We start from the raw sequence: 26,942 nt of genomic DNA, 5'->3' as shown, positions 1-26,942 counted from the left end.
CCCAACCATAGAAGCAAACACAACACCAACCATAATATGCAACTGAACTGGATCTGGGGCTGGTGTGGTCCGAACATGCTCCAACTCCACGATCACCTCATCCAATCGTGACTGGGACTCTTGAAGAGCCCACTGAGTACATTGAAGAGAGTCCACAATTACCTCAAGCTCTTGGGTGAGCTCCATCACCTCTTCTTTCTCTAACAATGTCTCATGACAGGTGCTACCTCACTGTAGAAGGTAATACTGGTCAACAACTAGCTGCGAGTAATAATGCTTCAAGATCTTGACAGCCTCTCGAAGCGCATGAACCTCTAATAGAGAAAGAGTATTATCACTGCGCTCATCAGACATAGGAGCACCCTAACCAAATGTAGCTAGCATCTAACGGACAACATCATGATGCCCAAGAGCTGAAGAAATGTCACTATCACTCACCTTTAGCTGACTAGTCACATGATGTCTCTGTAACCCCTAACTTCTATGCAATCACTCTATCTCACTAACTACACTATGATAGGAAACTGAATCAAAACTACCCACCACAAGATCATTCATACGTATGCCATCATCCTCACACAACTCCACATTCGAGATACAACTACTAGGTACCTCAACCAACTCCTCATCCGAAGAAATGGAGGCCCCCACAATATCAACCTCCTTGCATGTCTCAACTTCCACCTCAAACATAAGATCATGTAAACATTGATCCTGGGACTCATCAAAAACCTCCTCGGAGTCATCACTTAATGATTGATAAGGGATATCATACCCGGTGTAGCTCATAGTATTATCAAATGTGTTCATACCATTTACATCCACATCTCCCAACTTCGTTGTAACACCTATATCACCAACATCATAGTTGGGTGACTCCATACGTGCCTTGGTCCCACCTAAGGAAGGAACTACCTCCTGTACTGGAGAAACACTATAGTAACAGACGTAGAATTTGTCAATAACAACTCCCTCCTCCGGTGATAACTACATCAACTGGCTCTGAACTAACCATAGCAACTACCTTTGAAGCTTCAACCTACTAAAGCTCAGTGTTGTTATCCATCACAGGCACATCTACATGTCTCTGAGAAATGAGTCCATCATCAACACTGCAGATAGGACTAGCAGGTGCCGTAATAAATATAGGTACATCAACATCATGATTACCTGTCGGAAAAAACTCAAGCTTCCTTCCTTGCAACCTCGATGTCGGCCTTCTAAAGACGGAAACCATATACCTCGCTACCCTCTCAACTGTCACTAGATCCGACAAGCTCTCTGCCAACCTCTATTGATGAAGCTTCAATTTTTCCAAACTCTCCTGCAAAGCATTCATTTTTACACTAACTTCCTTATTACTCCACTGACTTCTAGAACTGCTAGTCCTATGTCTGTCCATAGATGGAGAAATTAAAGTGCTGGTCACTCTACAAATCAAATATGAAAATCTTCAAAGTTAGCACCGAACAAAATAAAATTGAGCCCAATTCCTGTAGGCTGGCAGGAAACCATTAAGACCACTGTAAAACCCCCTTCTTTTTGGATACTAAATTGTTGATTGAAAATGAGAAATATATTTTGGAATTCTATGTCTTTTGGTATTTTCGAATTTAAGGGATAGAATGCGCACACTCCAACGTGAAATACCAACACTTAGTGATAGAAGATGGATATATATATATATATATATATATATATATATATATATATATATATATATATATATATATATGTTTAAGTTTCAAACAATAATTTCAATTTCTCATTAAACAATTAACATTCACTAGCTAGAGTTGAATTACTTTTATTAAATTTCAAATGAATAAACATATGCTTAAGAACCTGTCTGCAACCTGTAGCATCTGCTTACAAGACTTATGTTTGAAGTTGCAGGTGCACCTTCTAGCAAATAAATGGCCCTCTTAGAAATTCAAAGACCACCTGCTAATGAAGAACAAACTCCCAATGAAGTTCCCGCCTGGAATTACCAATTAGCCGGCTAGTTTTGAGAGTGACGGCTCACCCAACAATGCAGATGTAGGTCATATGGCATGATTGATTCCCTTGCTAGCAGTGTATTGATAGCCCAACTCCAAACACAGGTGTCATGTAATGATGGTCTCCCTTAACACCTCACGTGATCTTCAAAATGCAAACAATGTTTTCCAATGCAGATGTAATTTGCTAATGTATGGGAAAACGATAGCCAAAAGAAACAAAACAGTGCTCTTAGTTAAATGGATGAGTCAAGTTTATGCAGATGAATGACTAGAAATAAACCTCTCCTTAGCCACAACAAACAACAGTAGGAGAAATTGCCAACAAATATCAAATCCACTATACTTCAGTAGTGGAATGAAAACACTTCTCGACTACAGTGATGAACATTAGAGAAGTTGGGCAAACTTAGCTATGCCTCAGTAGCTAAATTAAAAAGAATTTCCAAACCCTTATATATCAGTAAGGGCATACAGTTAAAAATCCAAGAAAAAGCCACAAAGGAACAAAATCAAATATATAATCAAGCACATCTTTCCCAATGAAATGAGTTCTCATTTATAAGCTTCCGTTGGCAAAAGTTTCCATAAAACTCCACTTCAAAAAATGTGGAAGTTTCCCAAAAGAACTCAACACTAGAAACTTTCCAACTTGCTTTTTAGAAATATCTCTAAAAGTCATTATTATAATAATACAAACATTATTATAATAATGCAACTCAAAGAATAATAAATAAATAAGAGCTCATGTAATTATTAGCCTAATCAACTACACGTGATGACCAACTGCCAAGCCACCCACTGAATTGCCAAAAAAAACAACTACTAAAAACAAACTTACTAAAAATAGTAAATCCATAACTAAGACCCCCAAAATGCCCTGTCAGCTCACAAGGGTCGCTATGATGAGCTAACTCTATCAACCTCATAGACTGGCAAAAAATGGGGACATTACATATTATTTATTTTAATTTTTTTTCTTCTTATTTTTTTCAGTCTCCAATTTTTTTTGGTTCATAATAATTTTTTTCACACCCCTTTTTATTTCGTGATGCAAGATGCTCCTGCATCAGACTCCCCAGGTAGATAGAAAAAGTATGTCCCATACTTTGATGCCAAAAGAAGGATCCGCAATCATCTTCATCTTCACCAAGGACTTTCATTCCAACAGGGACAAGAAAACCAACATTTAAATCATCCACATTTGCATCACTCTGTTAAACACTAGAATCTCAACTATCCAATCAGCATGCTCACTCCCAGGAACAAACTGAACATAATGCTTCATCGGCAAACCCTCATCCACATCAGCAACTAGTGAATCCACACCGGCAGCAATAAATTCCATATCAACAGCAATATGTACATCTCCATGAATACATTCCAAGCTCACAACACCAACCATTTCATTGCTCAGAACAAGATGCTCTGCAACATACAAGTCACCACCAACAACAACTGGATTATCCACGACCGAGTGCTCTACAATTTTCATGTCAGACTCACCCAACTGATCATGAAAACCAATCTCCATCCCAACATCAACAAGATTAGGAATATCCTTTGCAACAACCTCTAGTTGCTTTACAAGTTTTGTATCAGACTCCACAAACTAATCAATAAAACCAACCTCTTCCACCTAGACCTTGCGATGCCATCTTTTCTCTAGAACAAGTCTGTTATTCGGCCTGACAACTCTCTTCTAGATTGGTAGACCCCAACTCCAATACCATATAACTTTCTTCTTTGGTTTCTCAAATTTTTTAGAAAAAGAAGCATCCACAACAACATCCACTCGAGATATTGTCTCTTTAATCCTCCTCTCCACTATATCACGAAGATTCGCAATCATCCTAGGGTCCAATCTTCTCAGAGCCATCTTCCAAGATCTTTGCAAACCCTCTATGACAAATTGCCAATAAATCAATCTTCCTGAACAAAATCAACCTTCCATCCTCGCAACCATAGATCCGTCTGTATGTCCTCCCAAGGTCTTGGTGTAAACTTTGGTGCTTGGTCTACACACTCAAGAACAACCTTCGCTCTGATACCACTTGATGCAGTGCAATGTAGGAGAATCTCCAAAAAGAGATGTCCTAGCCCCCAACAAATAACTAGACAACAGAAGAATAAATAATAACAAAGATAATTAGATCCACACATAAGCAATTACAATAGTAATTCTGCAAGATCCCTCAAGATCCAATCCCAACTCTAGCTAGTCCAGATTCACACACTGGTAGAAACCTCCAAGGAAGATCTCAACTTGTGTTCGCAAGCCCGCCAAGCAATCTCCTTGTTTTCCAAGCCTCAGCTACTAGCCCTTCTCAAACTTTATCCAAGATCCAATTGTAAATTGTGTCACATTCGGCACTCTGTCTACACACTCTGAAAAACTTCACTCAATTAGTTATTCCATCTTCTTTGCTCTTTTCCAAGCTAGATTCCACACTCTCTGACTCACTCCATTGAATGAATGATCAAAAGATTGCACAAGATCCCCTACTTATACCCAACTAAGCCACAAGTCGGCCTAGCCCATTACAAATTAAAATAAACCCCTACATGCATAAGCCACAAGTCAGCCTAGCAAGTTACATTAAATAAACCCTCAAGCCACAAGTTACATTTAATAATGCCACCTATTAAATGCCTTTTCCCTCTTTTCTCCAATTTATTATTTAATTTAATTTTTTCTTCTAATTTTCGTCACTTTCTCTCCAAATTTTTTTTTTTTCATAATAATTTCTTTCACACCCCTTTTTATTTCGTGATGTAGAATGCTCCTGCATCATAGAAGGTGCTCTGCAACATATGATTCTCACAGCTTGTGAAGGTACTCTGTTCAGCAAGTTCTTGTTTCCTATATTCCTATTTCAACACACCCAATCAAATACATAGATTATTGGTTTATTCACCTTGATATTGTTTTTGGATTATGCCATGTAAACATTTAAATGTATGCTATTCCAGTTATCTGTTCTGAACTTGTGACACAAATTTCCAATTTGTACCAAGTGAATTGATATAATAAACTAGAAAGTAAGCTTACGTATCCATACTATATAATTGAGGAAAATATAAGCCTTAAGGCACCTACTGGGACCTTGCTGAACATTAGAAAAAGTACAAGAGCTAGTAACATTTGTAGGAACTGTTGGCATAACTACTTGGTGTATCTATTCCATTATCGGTTTCATCAACTCTATGTCTATTCTCTGTAAACTTGTTAACCCTGCATGCAATCAATGGTTCATTAAGCTTTGACTTCTGTTTTCACGTGTAGTATCAGATTCTCAGAATGATACCAGTTCCTATGACTGTATATCACCTGCTGTAGTGAAGATGGTATGAAGCTGAATGTCGGAGGAGACTGACTAGGGATACAAGAAGGTAGAAATAGAAGATATTGATCACGGTGGAGAAGTTGCAAAATTGAATATATTTCAGTTAGGTTGAGAAGATTGATCCAAGAGTTTTGAAGAAGCTATTTAGACACCATGTGAACAGCCGACCCTCTACAGTATCATCAGATCCAATTTGAAAACCCGATTTAAGAGAGCCACACTGAAGTTTCTGCAAAGGTGTCGGACCTTGACTTAGTGATTTATTCCGCTGCACTTTGAAATGGTATGAAATAAGTGGAACAAGCTGAACCAATTAGCCTAGGCACTTCTAATTGGATGAGAAGGCAACATTATGGATTTCTAATCAGCATGAGGCTAATAGCATGTAGAAGAATGAGAAGGTAATGAGAAATGATGGGATGAGACTTTGCAGGTAGCATTAATTACTGTTATTGCATTATCTTCAGATAGCATTCTATTGATCAAAGTCAGGGCAGAGCCGTGTGGGTCATTTTATATATTCAGTGTGCATTTCCAGAACAAAGGTACCACATCCTCATACAGGTTTTGTTTTTCTCATCCTCCCTCTCTAACCAGACTATGCAGTTATAAGGATTTGAATTTATATGACACAATTTTTGTAGCCCCATTGCATGAAGTGATCTATATAGCCCTGTGGAGGAAAAAATGCAAAGGTGCTTCCACATATTTTGATGCAGAAAGGAAGCTAAGGCAGAGTTGGGTTTTGTCCCCATGGGTGTGTCTTTTTGTTAAATAGAGGCAGGCCATTAGTTTTTGGTGTTTCTTTTTTTCCCCTTTCCAGATGCATCAAACTGTAGTTTGATTGTATTTGCCATGCATGGGAAGAGGCGTGTTTTGCAAATGAAAGTACCCATTGTCACAGGTTAAAGCCCATTGAAGAGCATTAGGGATAAAATCACTATGGGCTATAATGTTGAATGGATTTACAATTTTATTGGGCAATGAAATGGATGATTTTGATGCAATTCAATTCTATAGGGAAGAAATTTTTACAATGAGTTTAGGAATATGTAGGGGAAACCTACAAGCCATGCCTAATAGTCAAGGTATTTTGCATCAACCAATGGGTGGAATAAGTGGGGAATTATCTAATGTTGAGGATAATGAAGTCCTAGATGATATTTTAGTTGAAGATATTGCATGGCATTTGAGACATGAGTATCCTTTTGGTTTTATTGGAGTGTATCACAATTTTTAGATATGGGATTCACGTACATATGGTGCTATTAAGCCACCACAATCAGTTGTAAGTCATCAAAATGATATTAATTATCTTGTTTTCAGTTTCTTCATTGATCTCACATTGAACTTCTCATGATTAAGTAGAGGACGGTGAAGAAAGAGCAAACATATGAAAAAAATAAGAAAGAAAGTGCATCAATATTGCCAATTGATCTTCGTATTTTCTTTGAATTTCCAACGAGTCTTCATATTGTTCTTCAAATTTCAGAGTTTCCTTTCTTACATCTAAAGAGTCCTTCAAAGACTCATCTAAGACATCAAATGGATATTGTAACATGATCATTTTGAAGGCTGGAGACACTAGAGGATAGAGGAATTTCCATCATCTCAAGTCTGCTTCTCACTCCGAGATGATGTTCTGCATGAGATGCATTATTGGTTTATTCCTTTTGTTTTACTTTCTTTATTGATGCTGAAAATTTTGAAGAATGCATGTGTTGTGAAGATTCATTTTGGAGACAGGTTCAGGTTGGTTTTGAGATCAATATGGATTGTTGTCTAACAAATTTCATAGTATATGATCGAGAATTATACCCCAATCATCAATGATAGAACTCTATCGTAGTTTTTAAGGATTTATATCGAATAATTTAAAGGATTAATGTCAAATAATTTAACTCTCTTAGTTCAACACTTTGTGATTTTAGAGTTTGGGGCTGAGAGCTTAGAGCACAGCTCGAAGTTTAACCTTTCTAAGACTCCAGAGACAACTTGATGAAGCCCTGCTTGGTTTAGGATTTGTTACTTTAGGAGAACATTTCTCAAAATGCGTATTCATATTATGTAATCAGCAAATTTTATTGTTTAGGTTTAAGGTGGGGGGGAAGGGGGTGGGGGGTCTCTTGGTACTGTTGTAGGAACAATGTGATAAGGGGGAAAATGTTGGCATAACTACTTGGTGTATCTTTTCCATTGCTGGTTACATCAACTGTATTTGTCTCGGTTATTGTTACAGTTACATCAACTATATTTCTCTGCTATGTTAACTTTTTCACCCTGCATGTAATAAACAGTTCTTTAAGCTTTGGCATTTGTTTTCATAGGAACTGCATTGGTAGAAATAGTTCTCTCAGGCTTAGAGTTTGTAACACTTTCAACATTTATTGATGGTGCATATAACATATGTTTACCATACGGGTAAAATAAATGAACGCATATAGACCATAGAACATGAACAACAAAACTCTTTAGATTATTATTCGCATATGCCAGAACATTACATTATGCTTGATAAGATAAGATGAATGATAGATCATTTACAATGATCCCAAACGGGATATAAATACTATCCGCCGAACCTTCCCGAAGGAGTCCGTTGACCCCAAATATTATGTCCGTTACAAACTATTTACCCGTTGGCTACAAAAACACCAAAGACAATCACTCCGTCGGCTACAGGAATACCGACGACAATTAGTCAGCTAACACCATCCCCCCAAAAAGAAAAAGTCGTCTCCTGACGACTAACAAAATTAGGAGACAACTTACAGACAACAAAAGAAATACTAGAGAGAAGGAGGCGTCCCAGAAGAGTGCTGTTGGGTGACGTAACTCATACACCTGCTCTGTCCTGATGCGCAGATCTGTCTGAATCTGAGAATTAACCTCCACGGCCTCCTTCAGAAGAAGCGCGACATCCATAACCTGCCTCCTGGCTAACTGCAACTTGTGCTCAGCTGCATCCTTATCCCGGATAGCCACGTCCTTATCCTGCACAACTGCTGCCATATCCCTCAATAGTGCTGCCTGCTCCGTTGCCCATGCTGCCTGTTGGTCGGTCAAGTCCGCGACTAATTTTTCTCTTGCCTCCCTCTCAACCGCCAGAGATCTTTGAGATGCAATACTGTCCGTTGCCCTGTCCATCTCCGTGTGCCGCTGAGCATAGTAAACCTCCTTATACAATTCCACAATCTCATGTGCTAGCCTCATCAACGGAGTGTCACTCGGTCCCAACTCCGGCTTAGTGGCCCAATCTACCAACATCTCTGGTGTCTCAACCGCCGGTCAACCTCTATCCACAAAACAAGTTTGAAATCGTTGAGGACAAACCCCCCGAATATATGCTCGGATCAAATGCCACTCCCTCCGCCAAGTCAGAGCCTGAATTGCCACATCGTGTCCCTTCTTCAATGCAGACTTCATAGTCCTGAGGTAGTCCCTGCACCTGTCCTCATCCGAGCCACAATCTTCCTTGGCGAAGTCCTCCAATGACCATGCCGCGTCACTATTCTCCTCCTCATCAGCCGAAGCCATGCCCACATCCGGTGCCGCCTCCTCTGCTGTTGGCGCAACCATGGCATGTGGCATTCCCTCCTCCTGAGACTAAGGCTCTAGTACTACTGGTGATGTTCCTGAATGCCTGGGAGACTGGATGGACAGACCCCGCTTGGCAGGAGTGAGTTGGAATTGCTACCTCAAAAACATACTAGCTCTATCCATCACCTCCGGTCGGTTTGACTGTCCGGGCTCCATGTTATCCTCCTGTACTGGCTGCGGTACTGGCTGGGCTAACTCGGCTGGCTCGAGCTTTGCTAATAAGGATGACGAAACCATGACAACTGCATCACAATCAATGACATCCAAATGAACCTGAGGCTCAGGCTCCGGTGGTGGAAACTGTGCTCTCTGTGAGATTGCAACGATAATGACATCTGCTTGTGAAACTCGCTCCGTTGGTACAACTGGAATCACCTTTGCTACAACTGTCGACAATATCTCGGCGACTGTCCGTGGGACAACATCTATCGCTGTCTGTGGGACCATCTCCGTCACTGCCCGTGGGACAACTTCTGCCACCATCCATGGGACCACTTCTGCCACTGTCGGAGGGGTCATCACGACCGGGGCATGGCGCTAGCCAAACGGGGGAATGACTGACGTGCAAGTAGTCAAGTGCGCCGAAGTTAACAGCTGAGGAGGCGTAAAGAATGTGGATCCACTACCCGCTGCCTCGCCGCCAACTTCCGCCGAAGTGCTCTCTTCCTCTTCCATGGGCTCAACCCCGTCATTCTTCGAAGTGTCCTCCCGCCCGCTGTCTGTATCTCCAGAAGTGTCTAGTCCTCAGAGTACTCTCTTCTGGCCCGCTGCTATTCCACCTATATCCAAATGGCGCCAATAGAATATGGGAGGCTCCCTGTCCGCCAACTTGCCCCTCGGAGGAGCCTCAAAATCATCCAGTGGCATCTGGCTAGCTGCAGCCTCCAGGAACAGCCCAATGGCATGGTGCGGCATAAAAAATGTTCGGTGTTGAAGCGTCATGAATTCCTCCATCCTGTCGGCAAGCACCGAGGCCCAATCATATACCATACCCTGCATGATGCCATTCATGAATACCACTTGGGGCAACGCTATATTTGAAGCTCTAGTGGCACCTATCAACCTGATCTTGATGACGTCCATGATGCACCGCCAGTGACCCTCTCGAATAAAGTCCCTGCGAAGCCCTCTGCACTTTGACCCCTGAACCGCTGCGTCCCTCTCCATGGGTGTAAGATCCCGGCATACTAGATCTATCCAATGCTCCTTCTGTTCCTGTGAGAGTTTGTGGTTCTTGATTTCTACTTTTTTACCATTGAGACCAAGGATGCCGAAAACCCTAGTGAAATCCCTAGGTTTAAAAGACACCGTCATCTACTGCTTCTTGCACATGAATGTATTTGTTCTGCTCCGTGGGCTATATGTCTTTATCATTGTGCGTAATACTAATTCAAACAATCGGATGGAGAAGATGGGAAGCTGGATGGCCCAATGTACTTGTGCCCGTATCAGGATCTGCTTAATTTGATCTGCCTCCGGGGTCTCCTGCCACCATATTTGACATTCACTGCCATTAAGTCCCTCGAACTAAATAGTGAGATAAGTGAGTTCCTCCCTCACCTTCTGCTTCTTGCTACTGGAACCCGAGGGGCCTGCAACCCGAATCCCCGATGCCAAAACCCTTGAATTCTTTTCCATATTTGCTACCAACTGATTCTTCCACGGCTTCCGTTTGCCTGCTAATTCCATGCAAAAATGGCGTCTTCTTTCTTATATAAGTTTCTTCCGAAAATCCTACGTTGCGGAAGAGGCCGAGAATATGCTGTAACAAATACACCTATCCCGGGGAAAGATACCAGAGGACAAATCTTAATCACAGTCCTAATAAAGACAATACACAACAATCGATAATTTTGAGGTGCAAATATGGGCACCTCTCTTCCTCTCTGCCTTGAACTCCTTTTTGTTTTGATTCGCTGGTGCACTTGCTCTATTGCCTAATTGGTGATGATTCCATAGGTCCTTTTGCAAGCGAATCCGTAAATAATCGAAGTTGCGTATTAATACCCTCTATTCGCAACTCTGGAAGTAAACCCCGCAGATTCTCCAAATAAAATCTCCTGGCCCCATCTTTCTGTCTTTGACCTCGGTTCGAGGAAGCAAGTCTACCGATGCCATCGTTTGAAACAGGCCTCGCCAGTCGATCCGCCCAAGTGCAAGTCCGCCTACATGACATGCGCCTCCATTCCAAGTGGCTTCAACTATACTGTCTGCCAATTACCAGTGGTTTCTCTGTTCTGTCCGAGTGAAGTCTTCAAGTTTACTCGCGGGAAGAGAACACCGCCGGAATAATGGTTATACCCGCATAATTCATATTGGACTACGCCTAAACACCAGTATCTAAGGCAGTCTTGCGTTTAGCACTTGGATTGTGCGTCGCAAGTGAATGAGAAGATCTCACCTGCTAAAACTCTTTCCACCGGACCTCGAATGGATCCAGAACTCTTTGCAAATGGTGGCATGGTGATTGCAAGAAGAATGGGGTAGCAGGGTTCGCAACGTCGTCAGATATAATGGAAAAAAAATGGCGCGATTTTTGTTTTTTAGCAGCCCCGCGGACACGAGTTGGCCGCGGCCAATCTCCCGTGGAGATGTGCCCGCGGGCCATTTCCCGCAGAACCATCTCCCCGCGGAGATGTGCCTGTGGGGCATTCTCTCGCGGCCTCTTTTTTTTTCTTTTTTTTTCAAATTTTTTTTTTTTTTTTTGTTTTGTTTTGTTTTTTTTTCCATAATACAAAGGTACCTTAATTTTGCATCGATGCATTGCGGTCGTTTAATGACGACGACGGAGGACTCTTGCAAGACTTGGGCAACAGGGACCGCGACGACAACACCTTTCTAACTCGGTATATTTTCAATTTGGATCCATTACCCACTTGAGGCACCTCCTGTCCGTCCAAGGTCGATAGTTTGATTGCTCCATTGTCGCCAACTTCTCGGATTTGGTATGGTCTGACCCATCGTACCTTGAACTTCCCTGGTTTTATTTCATTGCGACCGTCGTATTTCAATACGAACTGTCACGGCTGGAATCTGCTATATTTCAGATGCTTATCATGCCAGACCTTGCGTCTGTTCTGTGCCACTTCTGTCGCCCACTGTGCCAGCAATCGCTTCTCTAGCTTATTCAGATTGTTTAACCGCTCTTGTAAGCTTCCGTCGTCATCTAGCTTGTTTTCCAATGCTACTCGCAGACTCGAGATCATGAATTCTGCTGGGACTACTGCTTCTTGTCCAAACATTAACTGGAATGGTGTGTGCCCTGTCATCACTTTGTACGCTGTGTGGTAAGCCCATAGGGCGGCGGGTAAGTTTTCCTCCCAGTCAGCACCTTCAACCGTGCAGGATTTGTAGATGATGGATACCAAGATTTTATTAGTAGCCTTTGCTTATCCATTTGCTCTTGGATAGTACGAACTTGATAGTGAATGATAAATCTTGAACTGGGTGGTGAGCAGTCGAATAACATGATTCACAAAATGTCCTCCCCTATCACTTGTTAATTGCAACAGGATTCCATACCTGGTAATGATTTGTTCATAAATAAATTTCGCAGTGCTGACGGCTGAGTTATCTGGTAACGCACGTGCCTCCGCCCACTTGGTCAAGTACTCCGTTGCAACGATGATGTACCGGCACCGTCGAGTCTTGCTCACCCTCAGTGGTCCAATGAAATCTAATCCCCATCGCTCAAAAAGTTCCTACGCATGGGAGGGGTTAAGTGGCATGAAATCTCTCTTCAGCGGCTTCCTGGCCCGTTGGCAAGTGTCACATCCGACGACCCATTCCCGGGCGTCGTTGTACACCGTTGGCCACTAGAGATTTGCGAGCAATATCTTCCATGTAGTGGTGTCGAACCCCATGTGTCCTCCCACAGGACCCTCATGTGCTTCTTTTAACACCTGCGGTACCTTTTCTTCTAACACACACTGTCGAAGAATATGATCCGGCTCCATTTTATACAATAATTCGTTGATCAATTGAAAGGTACAGCTCCTGATTATCAACTTGCGCCTTTCACTTGGTGGCATCCCAATGGGAAATTGTCCTGTTGACAGGTACTCGCCGATACTCCTGTACCATTCCAGCAGTACCCCAATCTGAAACAGCTGCACGTCAAGAAAGTCATCATTCACACCCTCTGCTGGTTCCCCTGTTTTGATCTGCGACAGGTGGTCGGCGCTAACATGTTTCTTTCTTGGTCGGACAATGATTTTGAAAGTAAATTCTTGCAACAGGAGTAGCCATCTACTGATCCTCCCCTGGATGACAGGTTTATTAATCATGTACAACAGGGCCTGGTGATCAACATAGAACACAAATGGTGTAGCAAGCAAATAATGATGAAATTTTTGCACAGCTTAGACCATTCCCAACGCTTCTCTTTCAGTTGTACTCTAGTTCTGCTCGGCCTTAGATAACAGCCAGCTGGCAAAGTATATCGGGTGATCCAGTCCGTGGTTACCTGTTTGTGTTAGGGTCGCTCCGATTGCATAGTTGAAGGCATCCACATGAACATGAAACCCTTTATTCTAGTCCGGATATGCCAAGATGGGTGCCGTAGCTAGTCGTACCTTTAGCCCTTCAAATGCCTCGTCCTGCTCTTTATCCCATCTAAATGATTCTTCCTTGCAGGTTAACCTATCTAACGGGTGGGACACCTTGGCAAAATTTTTAATAGATCTCCTATAATAACCTATATTCCTGAGAAAAGACTTTACCTCCGTCACATTAGTAGATGGCTGTATTTCAAGAATGACTCTCACCTTATCGGGGTCCGTCTTTAACCCTTCCTTACAGACAATGTGTCCGAGTAGTCTTCCGTGCGAAACCATGAATCTGCACTTCTTGGGATTCAACGCTAGCCGCACTCTGTGACATCTCTCCATGCATTCACCAAGTGCTGCTAGGTGTCTGTCCTCTGTGCTAAATATTGACCAATCGTCCAGGAAGGCTTTGAAGTTTCCCACGGACATCCTGTCGAAGATATGCAGTATAATCCGCTGGAATGTGGCCGGCACGTTACATAACCCGAATGGCATCCGGTTGTACGCGTAGACCCCATCTTCGACGAAAAATGTTGTCTTCAACTTATCCTCCTCGGCTATAGAGATCTGATTGTATCCGGAGAACCTGTCCATAAAGGAGTAAATTTCATGTCCCGCAACCTCCTCTAGAATGCTGTCTGTGAATGGAATCGAAAAAGGATCCTTGATCGTAACTGCATTCACGCATCTGAAATCGACGCATATCTAGATCTGAGTAGTATACTTTTTCAATGAGATGACTATTGGCGACACCCATTCGATGGTCTGCACCTTGAATATAATGCCAGCTTCCAGCATCTGGTTCATTTCCTCCGTAACCCGTGCCACATAGTTCTTGTTCATCGTGTAGGGTCGCTTCCGTACAAGTACGACTCCTTCCATCAGCGGGATGCGGTGTACACATAATTCCGGCGGTACTCCCTTGAGGTCCTTGTACGTCCATGCAAACACATCCTTGTATTCTAGAAATATCTTGAATGCTGCGGCTTTGAGTACTGGATCCCAGTTATCTCTGACTAGTATGTTCTTCGGCTCTACCTTGTCCCTGAAATTCATTGTTTGCAGCGTAGCTTCATTATACTTGATTGTCTCCCCTTCACCGAATGCATGGGCGGGTGTAACATCCACCGGTGCCTCCCCCTCTTTTACTTCCGTAAATTCCTTCGGATATTCGTTTGCTTTCAGACCTTCCTCAATCGACAGAACATTGCAGCTGTGGAATAATTCATAGTCCTCCATTTGCTAGTGGTAGAGACCGTTGACCGAATCCAAGTCATCCGTTGATCCCCCGTCCAATCTCAGGATTCCCTCCTGATCTGGTTCCATCCGTTGTTTGCCTTCATCCTCCTTTTCCTCAGAATCTGATGACAGGGCCTCTTCCCCTACCATTTGGGTATATAGATCAATGACAAGTCAGCGGCCTTTACTTTCCAGTGATAAGGTGTTCTTCTTCCAGTCGTGTCGAGCTCTTGCTTCGATAAGCCACTCGCGGCCCAGGATGGCATCGTATCCTTTTCTCTTTAATGGAATGACTACGAAATTCATCAGGAACGATTGAGTGCCAATGGTTACCGGCTGTGCCATGAGAATACCCAGGGGTTTAATGCCATGTTGATCGGCTGTCAGCAGCTGAAATCTCGGAGGCCACAATGTCGGCTGTCCAAGCTTCCTCCAGGTTTCTTCCGGCAATACATTTACGTCGGACCCTCTGTCAACTATTGTGTCTGTGAGAACATGTCCGAGGATCCCCATCTCGACGACTGCAGGGTGTTGTCCGGATGTCAGCGCCAGCAACATCTGATCTTCTCCACCTTCAGCAATCTCCTTTTCCTTTCCTCGACTCGATTCTCCTAGTGATTTTTCCTTCCCTTGACTTGGTTCTCCCAGTGACTTGGAAACTGGCGTAATATTTGAGAGCAGATCGAAGGTGAGGCAGGGTGAGAAGCAAATCATTTATCTTTATTGGTACCTCCATCTGCAAAATTTGCCGTACTATGTTTTGTTCCGCAGAATTCCTCGCTGAAGTGTCGACGGTGTCCTGAGGTGTTGCCGCTTGGGATACTTTTTCAACCTCCACCCATGCTTGCGCAAATTTCCTCTTCTTCGGCGGGGTCCGGGTATTCTTTTGCTTGTTTCCACGTAATTGCCAAAACTTCTTTCTCATCCGTCCCGACAATGATCAAGTTCACTCTGGATTTTGGACACTTTGAGTCGTCGTGATTGCTAGGTCCACACCATCGGCACAATAGTCGAGGTGTATTCGCCGTTGGACACTCCCGCGCAAAATGCCCCCACAAGTTACATATGCGGCACTGAACAATCGGCCGTCCATTTGCATAATACTGGATCCGGCTTCTGCTCGTATTGTTATTGTTATTGTTGTTGTTGTTCTATCCACACCGATTATTCCTGTATCCTCTAGATGTAGCACCGGCAGTATTCGTGTTTCCGCTACTACCCGACGGGGAAGCCTCCTGCGTAAGAAGAACCTGCAGAGATCCTCTTGTCTTCATGTTAAAGGGGCACTCCTTTGTCGAATGGCCCATGATTTGACAAATGTCGCAGAATTGATTCTTTGGACAGGATCCTTTAGTATGACCGTCGGTCTTACACTCTGTGCACCACAACTCACTGCTTTTTGGTTCCTTCTGCATGTTTTTAAACTCCATCATGTGGATCATGTCCTTCTGCAGGGCGTGGACCTTCTTGCTACTGCCTTCATTGTCGCTGCTATCTTTGTCGAAAGGCTCATCGTCATCAGAATCAGAGGAACTAGTCTTCTTCTTTGTCTTGTGCTCACTTTCGAGATTCAATGCTCTGTTATAGGCTTCCGTGTATGACGACGACAACACAATTTTCATTTTCTTCTGCAGGTTAGGGCGTAGGTCTTCCACGAACCACCTTTTCTGAAGTCCGTCCGCCGACTTATTTTCCATTTTGTTTATTAAATCTTTCAATTTCCTGGTGTAAACACGGACAGTTTCGTTCTTCCCCTGCTTGCTATTGAAAATTTCTGCGATAATTTCATTATCATCACGCAACAGTTGAAATTCAGCCAGAAACTCCTTTTTGATGTTATTCCAACTGTCTAGCTTCTGTGGATCTGTACTAGTAAACCAATCAATTGCCACGCCCCATAGGGTTGCCGGAAATTGTCTTATCCAGTCATCTTCATCAGTTATGCCATTTTCCCTCTAGATCGTTTCACATGTTTTGTAGTGTCGGATGGGATCACCTGTACCATTGCCATCAAACTTCGGCAATTTCTCTTTTGGTCCTGCCATCATGATTGGTTTCTGTAAACAGGCATTGCTCGGTCTTGCAACACTAGCGCTCTTCCCTCCCACACCGGCGAATTGGTCTCCGACACCGGCGGACTGCACTCCGACACCGGCGGACTGGTCTCTCACACTGACGAACTGTTCTACACCGGTGGACTGTTTTCCCACACCATCAGACTCAACAGCTGCGAACCTTGGTGAAGAAGGGTGTTCTGAAGTTGTCCCCTGCGGAAGTATATCCTGGACGAAGAGTTCACTCCACGCTCTTGCTTTGTCGGCACTCTGAGCCGTGCGAGTCCATGCTCTTCCGTTTGGATTCTCTTCCCTCGGCGAACACAAATTCAAAAACTCCTCCCGTGCTTCTTCCACCAATTCCACCCGTTGTCGAGTCTCCTCCAACAATGCCTCCACACTCCTATTTCCGTCGGCAATCTTCTGGAATCTCCTTCAGCGGTCTGCCTGCTGTGCCAGAATTAAATGTTCTTGTGCAGTACGGATTCCATCTTTTCCCTTCGCCTTATTTCTATCCTTGTTAAGTTGATTTGGCATTAATCTTCATTCCTCCCACCTTCCAAGTTCATAAGGCAACAGCGCCAAATGTTTACCATACGGGTAAAATAAATGAACGCATATAGACCATAGAACACGAACAGCAGAATTCTTTAGATTATTATTCGCATATGCCAAAAAATTACATTATGCTTGATAAGATAAGATGAATGATAGATCATTTACAATGATCCCAGATGGGATATAAATACTATCCGCTGAACCTTCCCGAAGGAGTCCGTCAACCCCAAATATTATGTCCGTTACAAACTATTTACCCATCGGCTACAAAAACACCAATGACAATCACTCCGTCGGCTACAAAAATACCAACGACAATCAGCCGGCTGACAACATATTGTCCAATTATATACTTATCTGTCTAATAATGCACATCTTCATGTTGTCAGCATTTGTAAGATGGATATATGCTTTGGATGCTTTACAATGCTGTGAATATTGACTTTAGAATGTTTGGTGATGCTTGCCATATAATATTTAAAGTAACAAAACATCCTACCTTTTTACATGCATGAGATATAGAGTATATAATTTCATTCATCAGTCTATGGATATCAACTTTCTCAAAAGGATATGTCTTATCCAGTGATGAAATTGAGGAGGAATATCTAATCTCAATTATGTGCAATTTTTTTGAATAAATAGATGATCAGATATTCATGGACAACTGGATTCTTGTGAAAAGGCTTGGACGTAAAAAATAGAGCCGTACCAGAATGATATTAGTGGGTGGCTTATGCATGTCCTCATGTATGTCACGGTCAGTTATCTGCTGTATTGATAACATTGTTGTCAATTCCTGTTCCAAATTCCAAGATTCTTCTTCATACCACTCAATCCCTCCTTGTATGTGCAAACTAAGTCCTGATATATTGGTGATTGGCAATGCTGTGCTGAGTCTGCTGATCATTGATGAAAACCAGTCACATTTCAGCATATGGACATTAATAAACGTAACTACCTGAAGCTTCTACTGCACTTAAAAAAATACATAATAAGTGGATACATTGCCATTCGTTCATGTTGTTTTATGGTTATAAACCCATAATTATTATGAGTTGCATGTTTGCTTCTTTATGTCTGCAGTGGCAATAACCAATGAGAGCTTTTCATTGTCGCAAAGATTGATTTATCCCAGTGCCCATCAACTGCATTTTGGCTCTCCTAATTTCAATTTGTAAATTCATTTGAATGTGATAATTAGGGTGATCATTCTAATGATCTGGTCAGTACACAAGAAGAGATGGCTAACAGTAGTGCTTCTCCCTGCCATGATTCAGTATCAGCTCTAGTTAGCCTGGTTAATATAGGCAGGAAACTACTGAGATGTCGAGAACTGTATGACAGCATTGTGCTTCTCATCATTGCTCCCCCATAAAACCACAGCTGGCACTGGCTCTCACGTCCAAGCTGCTTGCAGTCAATCTCTGCTGAGTTGAATTCAAACAAATAAACTAATGTATGATATTATAATTGTAAAGTATTTTTGATAAAACACTTTAAACTATTCCTTTAATGCCAGGCATATTCAGAAAGACCACAGAAGACATTCATTGTGGAAGATACACCATCCCAAACGATGGGCAGCGGATCTTTAATACTTTATAAGTTCCTTATTTTCTAAATAAAGTGTTTTTAATTTCTGGAATAAGTAATTATGTGGTTCTACTAGTTCTTGTTCAGGGATGCTGTTTCAATTATTCAACAGCATATTGCAAGGATTTCAATCCAGAGCCTTCTAAACTTTGTGCTTCCAAGGGTCATGTCCATGAGGGCTTATGGATGTTGAATCTGTTTTTGTAAGGGAGGAAGGCGGGACAGGCACAGGTATTTGATGTTGAAATTCACAGTGAATTTATTAGGTTTCTATCACTGATCTGATTGTGCATTTTAATTTTTCTTTTACATGCAATGTTGCTTCCTGGCCTACAATGAATGAACCATGTATTGACTATTGAGAATATGTCTGTCAGTTGCCTTTATAATTGCAACACATATCTTCTTGTGATATTGGCATTTGTGTTACAATGCATAAACTATTGTCAATTATTTTGTAGAATTCAACTATGAACATTGGTCTTCCTCCTTTCTATCTAGAGGTTTTGCCATGCAGTAGGCTATGATGCCATTGTACAAGATAAAAATGTGAATATAAGAAATGCCCCTGAACAAATTGTTTAGAGAGAGTTTTACAGCAACTGTAAATCCATATTGCTGGTTGTTTGATGTCATTCACTCTATCATAAGAGTTTGTACTAAATGAAACTTGAATTGACTCTTTCTAAGGTCCATAAATAAACATGACTTTTAATTTTTAGGATATACTGTTCACAGTTAGATCAGCTAAAAAGGAATGTTCCACCCCACAAATGATGTAAAACTCAATCAATCTAAGAACCAATTTCTGTCAATGCATAAAACTACCACAAATGTTACAAATTACAGATAGAGAAGTTACAAATTATTTAGTCAATTCAGGTTCAATTCAGAGGTGTTTATTTTTACTCTTCAAGGCAGTAATAAAACATACAACTTGTGTGCAATTGGTTTAAACATTCTCATTTATGTTTGGCCCAAACTTTGCCTGAACCAATAAGCTAGTCATCCGACAATCTTTTCCGCTGACAAGATTTCGAAGATAATAACAAAGTAGCAATGCTCTTTTCATCGATGTGCAACATTGAAAACAGTTTATTAGCTCCTACAAGTCAGCCGCACTGTTTAAGGCAGGGACTAAGCTGTCTTGCAGCTTTTGTGGGAAGATAAGAACAAAATAGCAATGTTTGGTTAGTGAATGTGTAACTATAAACTAACAATTAGATCTGGTAAGTCAGCCATTCAGTTTTAGGCAAGCACTAAGCTCTCCAGTGGCTATCGTTTCTACACTTACAATAAAAAAATCTTGTGAATTCCTCTAGGTTGGAAGATATATTCTAAGCCAGTTATTTACAATTGTAGTCGCAATGGAACTTAACATCTATGGAGCATATAATAGATACAATGGTATAAATGAATCAAGCAGTATTCCCTATATATAACCCCTACATGGTATTTATAGATTAGTCTGGAACATGCTTACATTTTGATATAGTTTCCAGTGACCAAAGCAGCACTTGTTTGGCAACACAATTTTTTCCAAGCTAATGTGAAGTTCAAGTAGTGTATTGCCATCCTTCATTTTGTATAACCATTACTGATATAGAGGTAATCAGGAATGGGAGAGAAGAGCCATCATCACTTCATGGTGGACTCATATTTGTGATTTCATGGTAAACGTTTAAGAGAACTAGATATTATCCAAGTTGCAATTTCATCTACTAACTGGTCTATGTCTTGCATGATTTGTTGGCGAAGGCCAGTGTCTGCACCTAAAGATGTATTCACTTCTTTTGCCACCGTTTCCCAAGGTGTTCCTGCTGTTAAATTTGTAAGAATTTCTCCACCCCTTGTTACTGCATCAGCCATAGGTGGAGGAACTTCAGGGAGAACCTGTTATCACAAATTAAACCCAATTGTCATTACAAATATATAAACAGAACACCCAACATATGTCTCATACAAGCATCTGGTGTAATGTTTTTTAGAATCTAGATATTTTAATTTACACAAGGGTCCCTACGTAACTCACCTTTATCAATTTTAATGATTATGCAACATAGATTGTGAACTTCACTGCAAGCATATCTAAACAAAATATTCAACATATGTCTCATACGAACAGATCAAGCACAATGTTTTCTAGAATCTACATATTTTGATTTACACAGGGTCCCCTACATAGCTCACCTTTAACAATTTTTATGATTATGCAAGATAGATTGTGAACTTTCCTGTAAGCATACCAGTGTGTGACAGAACGTGGTATTCCACAAACTTACTCTACACAAATGGTGACCACTTTATTCATTCGTGTCATTTGTGCATTCTTATAAAATGAGTATGAGAAATTGTCAAATTTTGACTAGAAAAGTAAGGCTAAGAGCAAAGGTCTTGTTGAGAAGATGCTGAGGTTATGTAGTTTTGATCATAGGTGAAAAACTTTGACTAGGCAATAATTCAGTATACGCAAAAAATTTAAATCATCAAAAGCTCATATTGTTTTCTTCAGATTTAGATAAAAATTAAAATTCGATACATATAAATACAAAAATAACTTTGTCCCTGGCTATATTATTACCATTCGACTTAACCCATAAAATCTCAAGGCACAACAGAAAAAAAAAGGTATCCAACCATTATAACTACCATAAAAGTTAATATACATAATTTTTGATCTTTATTAAAACGTTTAAAAAGAAAAAATCCTATAGGGAACATGTAGAAAGAATTATCAAAAATAAATAATACAAACAAGCAATTGCAACTTGGTGTGCAATGGGTATGCCAAAGAGGTGTGGAAGGTAAATTAGGAAAAAATTGGTCTGCTTTTTGCATAAATTTGTTTAGTACATGAAGTTAATTGGTTCGCAATTTAGAAAATATAGAAGTTTCAAAAGTTTCAAAAGTTTCAAATGTTTTGTTGTTTGTGCAACAAAAGTTTCAATATAGAAGTGATAGCTTCAAATCAACTATGTATCCAATTAACAAGGGTCTAATCATAACTGAAACAAAACATTTGGATCATGAAGGTAACCAATTACATCACCAATAGGCTCATGTTATGTTTGCAATAGGATGAGAGGAACAAAGGGTGGAGAGGTATAGAAAAAGAGAAAGATAGGGGTTAATAGTGAGAGAGAAATAGAGAGATAGGGGGAATAGTGAGAGAGACGCGTAGAGAGAGAGAAGAAGATAGGGACAAGTATGGAGATGGAAATGCAAGAAGAGGATAATAATATAGAGGACAGAGATATGGAAGGATACGGAGAGAGAAAGTAATGCCCTCATTTTTGAGTTGCATCAAAGATAATGGATTTAGCTTATCATTGGGTCCTTGTAGGCTGATACTGGTGATCAGAGGACCTTGTTGTGGAGTTGTTTGGCTCTCCATTGACCAATTGTGAGTTTTGACTCTATTATGAGGGACTTACTATTAAGTCAATAGATGATTCCAATGAGCTCATATAATTTAGAAGAGTTATAATGAATTTTCTAATGATTAGTTTGATGTGATTAGCAACTAGTTTATTCCAACTATGGCAATTAATTTGTGGCCTATTTATTACCATGAGATTTAGCGATTGTGTTTGAGACAAAGGCCATGGAAAGAAGACTAAAAACAAGAGGTTGTTTAGATGTGAAATTGCAGCATGAATCAGACTTTAAGTGGGAAACTGTTAGATCTTAAGTCTGACACTTCATTTACTCGACTGTTCATGTCATCTTCCCATGTTTCTCCTTTGTCTTCTTTTGAAGGCACTTCTATATATACAAGGGAAAAAGCCTCGTGCAATTAAGCTGCAATGAGTAATTAAATTTGATTCCTTGCTTTCCATTGGACGAAGCCAAATTGGTGAAATGCGTTAAATTCTTGTGTTGTGTGCATATTTTGCAGTTCTCAATTTGTCTATTTATTTAAAACAAAAAATTTCATCAATCCTGATCATCACCAAAATGAGAGCACATTTTTCAGCCCCAATCAATCAAACATGTTTTGCATTTTGTTGAACTAGAGAAAGGGAATCCAAAATTCATAGTCGTGTTTTTCATTTTAGCAAGGGCACACAAAAAACCAGTCATAAGGGCATTAAAATAAATGAGCAAGTTTCATAAAAATCTAAGTTTTCCTACTATTTGTAGCAAGTTTTAGGTATTACTTGGTCACAATTAATTGAGCCAGTTAGTCGCTAGCTAGACTGACCAGCAAATTTGGAAAGAAAGTGCACATTTTTCAATTATAAATATCTGATGGCCCTCGATAGAATTACCTGTGATTGTAGAATGCTGTGCAAGTGGGGGATTCAGCAGTACAATTTTAATGCTCATAGTCGTACAAAGGACCTGTATTGTGATATTCTCGCATTCTAATAGATATATATATACATACATATATATATATATATATACACACACACACACACACACATATATATATCTTTACATATATATATATATATAATGGCTAGAGGTTCAAAGAACATAACAGATATGTTTCACCTTGTAAAAGCAATCTCCATGGTTTCTAGAGAATAAACACCCAGTCGATATACAACTGGCTTGAACTTATTAAATATTGAAATGGCTTTATAATGCATGTCACAAGCTTAGTGGAATGTGGCTCTGAGATTTGCATCTACATTATACAGTGCAGAGATAGGTGGGAACATATAATGTGGTATGGGACAAAAAATATATAAAATTGTATTAGTGACTGGAATGATTGTAATCGTCTACCAGCCAAGAAGCATTTGCAAAGGGGGTTTTAGAAATGCTTCGAATTGAGAGATACACAGTTCACTATCTCCTCAGTTTCCTCTATTGTAAACTCTAGAAGCTCTCTTCTATAGGAGAACCAAGATCTAAATGGGCATCTTTAGAGGGATTGAAGGTTGCAACCCTAGTTTTACTATGTCAGCCGACTTGATTGTTGTCGGTGATTTTGTATTTTGTAGCAGACAGATTCTGTAACCGATGGGTAGATTGGTAATGTTTTGTAGCCGACGGACTCCTTCGGAAAGGTTCGGTGGAAAGTATTTATACCCCGTCTGGGATTATTACAAATCATCTTATCACGAGTTATGTGATCTGTTGGCATATGGGAATAAAGGAGTGTTGCTGTTCGTGTTCATTATTTGTGTGCATTTCTTAATTAGCCTATGTGGTAAACATTTGGTACCGTTGCCGTATGAACCTGGAAGGTGGGAGGAATGAAGATTAATGCCAAATCAGCTTAACAAGGATCGAAATAAGGCCAAGGGAAAAGATGGAATCCGTATTGCACAAGAACATTTAATTCTGGCACAGCAAGCTGAACGCCGAAGGAGATTCCAGAAGATTGCCGACGGAAACCAGAGCACGAAAGACTTATTAGAGGAACTCGGCAGTGGGTGGAATTGGTAGAAGAAGCACGGGAGGAGTTTTTGAATTTGTGTTCGCCGAAGGAAGAGAATCCAGATGGAAGAGCATCGACTCGCACGGCTCAGAGTGCCGATGGAGCAAGAGTGTGGAGTGAACTCTTTGTCCGGGATATACTTCCGCAGGGGACAACTTCAGAAGACCCTTCTTCACCAAGGTTCGCAGCTGTTGAGGCCGTCGGTGTGGGAATGCAATATGCTGGTGTAGGAGAACAGTCTGCCGATGTGGGAGTGCAGACCGCCGGTGTGGCAGTGCAGTCCGCTGGTGCGGGAGTGTAGACCGCCGATGTGGGAGTGCAAAGCCATGGGGTGGGAGTGAACAACGCCAGTGTTGCAAGACCGAGCAGCGCCTATTTACAAAAACCATTTGTGATGGTGGGACCAAAAGAAAAACTGCCGAAGTTCGATGGCAATGGTACGGCCGATCCCATTCGACACTGCAAAACATGTGAAACGATCTGGAGGGCAAATGGCATAACTGATGAAGAAGACTGGATGAGGCAATTTTCGGCCACCCTACGGGGAGTGGCAATTGACTGGTTTACTAGTACAGTTTCGCAGAAGCTAGATAGTTGGAATAACATTAAAAAGAAGTTTCTCGCAGAATTTCAACTGTTGCGCGATGATAATGAAATTGTTGGCGAGATCTTCAATACCAAGCAGGGGAAGAATGAAATTGTCCTTGTCTATGCTAGGAAATTATAAGATTTGATAAATAAAATGGAAAATAAGCTAGCAGATAGACTTCAGAAAAGATGGTTCGTGGAAGGCCTACACTCGAAGTTGCGGAAGAAAATGAAAATTGTGCCGCCGTCGTCATACACGGAAGCTTATAACAGAGCATTGAACCTTGAAAGTGAGTAGAAGACAAACAAGAAGAAGAAGACTAGCTCGTCTAATTCCAATGACGACGAGCCTTCCGAAGAAGATAGCAGTGACGATGAAGGCAGTGGCAAGAAGGTCTGCACCCTACATAAAGATATGATCCGCATGATGAAGGAATTTAAAAATATGCAGAAGGAGATGAAGAGCAGTGAGCTGTGGTGCACAGAGTGTAAAACCGCTGGTCATACTAAAGGATCCTGTCCAAAGAACCAATTCTGTGACATTTTTCAGATCATGGGCCATTTGATAAAGGAATGCCCCTTTAACATGAAAACCAGAGGATCTCCACAGGTGCTTCTTACACAGGCAGCTTCCACGTCAGGAGGGAATGGAAATGCAAACATTGATGGTGCCACTTCGGGTGGGTACAGGAATAATAGCAGAGGGCAAAACAACAACAATGTGAACAATAACAATAACAATAACAATGGCAGTCGAAGTCGAATCCAGTATGATGTGAATGGACAGTTGATCGTACAATGCCGAGCATGTAATTTGTGGGGTCATTTTGCATGGGATTGTACAACGGCAAACACACCGAAATTATTATGCAGATGGTGCGGACCTGGCGATCATGAAGATGCCAAATGTCCAAAATCTGGAGTCAACTTGATCACTGTTGGAACAGCTGAAGAAGAGGTGTTGGCGATTACACAGAGGTAAGCAAAAGAGTACCTGGACCCGACAGAAGAAAAGAAGAGAATGACTGTCCCGCGGACACATGTCCTGCGGGTAGATTGTCCGCGGAAACATATTTTGCAGGGTCTCCTCTTTCTGCACAGGATTCTTACCTTTCCGCGGGTCTTTTCACCCTTCCGCCTCTTCTCACCTTCCGCGGAGTACTTTCTCACTGGCGGATTTTGCTATTGTTCCCACCCGCGGATTACATTTGTTTCCCACGGCATTTGGTGTCTCCCTGCGGACTTTATTATCTTCCTCAACTGTGTTCCGCGGACTCCTTTTCATGCAGTGGTGTAGGATTGGATGATTCACGAGCCAAATTGAAGAAACATTTTGCTGAAATTTCCTGTTTCTATTTTGCTTTCCGCGTGTCTTAATAGCAAGCGAGTGAATGTCGACAGAAGTACTGTATCTAAGGGATGAAGAGGAGGGAAGGTTGCAAAGGCTGGCTATGATTGGGCGAACGGTGTTATGATCGCCTCCATTAGGGTTTGATACCATGGCTTGCCATGGTGATTGTGATTCGTCATTCTTTGTTGTGGATGAGGATGCTGTTAACGCTACCTCATGCGATGAAGTGCCATTAATTGAAAGCAATTCATAAATGCTTAGACTCTTTAATCGACCAGATGAGTACAAGTTTCTGCTACCAGATTTGATCCTACCTCCATGCGACTATGACGAAGATTACATGAATTCTTGGGGAATATCATTGAGTCTATGTTGATGTCTTTGATCCCCGCGGCATAACTCTTCTACAAACGCCCTTTGTGCCGGGTCTTTTTCCCGTGGGCTCACCATCCTAGATTTGCTGTGCTTTGATATTCGCAACAGGAGGCAGCGGACGAGTAGAGGAAGGAGTCTTACCAAAAAAAAAAAAAAAAAAAGACATCGACAAATCAAGAATGCTTAGAATGAGTAACAGATGATGCTGAAGGGAAGGGGAAGCATCAGCAGTTGCCATAAAGAGTGTGGGATCAAAAGAAAATCACAAAAATAGTGTGTTCCCTAGACCCCC

General features: G+C 41.3%; 2 protein-coding genes across 3 annotated transcripts in view; both read right to left on the bottom strand.

Annotated features, from left to right (window-relative positions):
- Window positions 1-11,691: 11,691 nt before the first annotated feature.
- LOC149540403 (uncharacterized) lies at window positions 11,692-12,634 on the bottom strand. Its single transcript, XM_089802683.1, has 3 exons — window positions 12,538-12,634; window positions 12,013-12,278; window positions 11,692-11,964 (listed from the first exon to the last, which is right to left on the bottom strand). Exons 1-3 carry the CDS (start codon window positions 12,632-12,634, stop codon window positions 11,692-11,694), a joined length of 636 nt encoding a protein of 211 aa, XP_089658809.1.
- Window positions 12,635-19,975: 7,341 nt separating this feature from the next.
- Window positions 19,976-26,942, bottom strand: part of LOC149540402 (Gut esterase (DUF1350)) — a 234,355-nt gene continuing 227,388 nt past the window's right edge. For both annotated transcript variants that reach the window (XM_089801503.1, XM_089801504.1), the window contains exon 10: window positions 19,976-20,834. In XM_089801503.1, the coding sequence (XP_089657629.1) occupies window positions 20,610-20,834 (225 nt within the window). In that variant the 3' untranslated portion in view covers window positions 19,976-20,609. The remainder of the gene's footprint in view (window positions 20,835-26,942) is intronic.

Source organism: Cupressus sempervirens, chromosome 9 (genome assembly GCF_028749045.1).
Source record: "Cupressus sempervirens isolate cs-2001-9-10 chromosome 9, ASM2874904v1, whole genome shotgun sequence".
Classification (NCBI taxonomy): Eukaryota; Viridiplantae; Streptophyta; class Pinopsida; order Cupressales; family Cupressaceae; genus Cupressus; species Cupressus sempervirens.
Note: the sequence above shows the minus strand (reverse complement) of the source record. Positions and strands in the feature narration are given on the sequence as shown.

Coding starts and splice junctions, on each gene's coding strand:
- LOC149540403 (XM_089802683.1), bottom strand. CDS start 12,634: ATGGGGATTAGATTTCATTGGACCACTGAGGGTGAGCAAGACTCGACG. Junction 12,279..12,537: donor ACTTGACCAAGTGGGCGGAG/GCACGTGCGTTA, acceptor GCACGGTTGAAG/GTGCTGACTGGGAGGAAAAC. Junction 11,965..12,012: donor TGGCACAGAACAGACGCAAG/GTCTGGCATGAT, acceptor CAGCCGTGACAG/TTCGTATTGAAATACGACGG.